This window comes from Salmo salar, chromosome 19 (assembly GCF_965601325.2).
Source record: "Salmo salar chromosome 19, fSalSal1, whole genome shotgun sequence".
Lineage (NCBI taxonomy): Eukaryota > Metazoa > Chordata > Actinopteri > Salmoniformes > Salmonidae > Salmo > Salmo salar.
This window is the reverse complement of record NC_138309.1, coordinates 70,085,994-70,088,966: the sequence shown is the minus strand read 5'-3', so window position 1 is coordinate 70,088,966 and position 2,973 is coordinate 70,085,994. Positions and strand designations below refer to the sequence as shown.

Here is a 2,973-nt window from a genome sequence, read left to right as displayed (position 1 = left end):
TTTTCCAGTTTACACGTCACAAACAGCTCTGAGGTAACTTCCTTTTTGTGATGTATCCAATACCACTAGGTGGCGTATGTACACTATTTCAAAATCAAATCACATTTTATTGGTCGCCTAAACATATTTTGCAGATGTTATCGTAGGTGCAGTAATACCGAACAATACACACAAATCCCCCAAAATAATTCAGAAATTAAGCAAATACCTGAACGAGCAATGATTCCGGAATATAAATATATATGATGGTGTGTGTATATAGAGTATATGGACAGTATAGGAATTTAAAAGGTGTGTACAGCAGTAGTTGTACAGGATGAGCCATGACTAGAATACAGTAATATACATGTGAAGTGGGTAAAACAACAGTTTGTAAACATTAAAGTAACCAGTGCTCAATGACTATGTGCAGTACATTGGTCAGGAGTCTCTAAAGGTGCAGGGTAGAGTACCAGGTTGTAACTGGCTAGTAACAGTGACGCAGTTCAGGGCAGGGTACTGGGCGTAGGCTGGCTATTGGTGACTATTTACCGTGGTGTAAAGTATTTTCAAGTAGTACTTTCAAGTATTTTTACTTAATTTTTTGGGGGGTATCTGTACTTTACTATTTATATTTTTGACAACTTTTACTTCACTACATTTCTAAAAGACAATCATGTACTTTTTACTCCATACATTTTCCCTGACACCCAAAAGTACTCGTTACATTTGGAATGCTTAGCAGGACAGGAAAAATGTCTAATTCACAGTTATCAAGAGAACATCCCTGGTCATCCCTACTGCCTCTGATCTGGTGGACTCACTCAACACATGCTTTGTTTGTAACTGATGTCTGAGTCTTAGAGCATAGAAGCTGTTTTTCAGTCTCTCGGTCCCAGCTTTGATGCACCTATACTATCTCTGCCTTCTAGATCAGGGCTTAATGTCTGCTGGTTTTTGCATTTTACTTTCAATTAAGACCTAGACAACCAGGTAAGGAGTTCCCTTACTAATCAGTGAACTTAATTAAATCAATCAAGTACAAGGGAGCAAAAACCTGCAGACACTCTGCCCTCCGTGGAATGAGTTTGACACCTGTGTTCTATCTAGATGGTAGTGGGTAGAACAGGCCTCCTGAGGTTGAAGAGGTGCTGTTGTTAAAACTTCTTCACCACACTGTGTGTGGATGGACTATTTCAGGTTGTCAGTGACGTGCATGCCGAGGAACTTAACCTTTTCACCTGCGGTCTCCTGAAGTCCACAATCAGCTCCTTCGTTTTGTTGACATTGATGGAGAGGTTACTTTCCTGGCACCACTCTGGCAGGGCCTTCACCTCCTCCCTGTAGGCTGTCTCATCGTTGTTGGTAAACAGGCCTACCACTGTTGTCGTCTGCAATCTTGATGATTGAATTGGAGACATGCGTGGACACGCAGCCATGGGCGAACAGGGAGTACAGGAGGGGGCTGAGCAGGCACCCTTGTTATGCTCCAGTGTTGAGGATCAGCGTAGCGGAGGAGTTGTTGCATTTCATATACATGGATTTCAACAACAAATTGTTCTTTGCCGGTTTTATTTGTTTTTCAAATACAGGGTTAATGTACAGAAGAAAACAATGTGTCAAGAACTGTACAATATTTACACAGACTTTCTTTCGAAGGAAAATTTGATAGACTTTTTTTTGGAAACATCAAACTGATAAAAATGAAATGACTATTTCCTTTTTAAATATTACTTATTTATAACCACTCGTGTGTAAGGGAACTGGATACGGTTATTAGTTTCTTTCATTTTTAACCTGCATGTTTCTGCTGAATGAACTAAAGCACTACAATGTCTACATTTCAAATATACTCTCCCATTTTCCCCTTTTACAGACATAGTTGATAACACGTTTTCGTCTCGTCCTCAAATCATTTGTATAGAAAAAAAAGGAAGACAGCTTGGATATGTGGGTGTACGATTTTATGTATAACCTGTGAAAAATGTTACTTAAAATGCTAAGGCGGCATCCCAGCGCTTGTGAGAGTTTATATTAAAAACCTCATAAATAATACAAATGTGTTTATATACTACCACATAGCGCACCGGTACTGCCGACTACTGTCGCATAGAGCGAGCGAGAATTAACACCTTTATGTTGCATCCGTTCCCATATAGTCACACTGCTCACTGCACTCCTCTAACAATGTTTTAAAAAGCATTCTCGCCCACGTCCACTCATTAAAAGCCGTTAGAGTCTTTAAAAGATAATTTATGTAAAAACGAAAGAGTAATAGATTCTCTCTGAACTGTTTGGGACTGACACAGTTTTACAATGTCAGTATGACAATCCTCTGTGACTTGGTGCAATACCTCATCCATCTGCCTTGTCTTTTCTCTGTGACCCTAACGTCGGTCTTTGTCTCCTGATTGGTGAGTCTCCTCTCTTGGCCCATCAGGAACGACTCCAGCACCTGTGGGGTCATCGTCCATTCTCAAGGTCAAGTAATTCTATATTTTAGTAATTGAGCAACTAAGGAGAGGTCACTCTCCAAGGTCACACCTACCAACCCTCTTGTTCCTAGAGTGGCCTTTCAAGTTGTCCCTCAGACCCACACGACTCCAGGTGGGATGGGGCCTCTATACAACTCTATTCCCTCGTTTCCACTCGTTCACCAACCTCTGTTTCTGGGGCCCTAGTTTCTGTGCCTTATGTTCTTTGGCTTTCCTTCTTTCTTTCTGTATTCTTTCCCCTTGGTCTGTCTCTCAGGCCTTGGTGCTGAGTGTGAGCAGCTCGATGAAGGAGTTGAAGAGGGTGTCCAGCCAGCCATGGTTGGCCATACACTGCTGCACCACCTCCTCCTGCCCAGGGTCCTCAGCTGCCTGTTCTATAGTGTTGGTCTGCCGGGGAAGACAGAATATAAAACACAATATATGATGTCTGCCAGGGAAACAAATATAAGCAAAATATATGGTTTTGACTATGGTAATAGTATGTCTTTTGAAAAATAGA

General features: G+C 41.3%; 1 protein-coding gene across 1 annotated transcript in view; it reads right to left on the bottom strand.

Annotated features, from left to right (window-relative positions):
• Positions 1–1,534: 1,534 nt before the first annotated feature.
• Positions 1,535–2,973, bottom strand: part of LOC106579416 (proline-rich protein 12) — a 61,785-nt gene continuing 60,346 nt past the window's right edge. Inside the window, exon 15 of the mRNA XM_082965924.1 lies at positions 1,535–2,861. Within this exon, the coding sequence (XP_082822050.1) occupies positions 2,727–2,861 (135 nt within the window). The 3' untranslated portion in view covers positions 1,535–2,726. The remainder of the gene's footprint in view (positions 2,862–2,973) is intronic.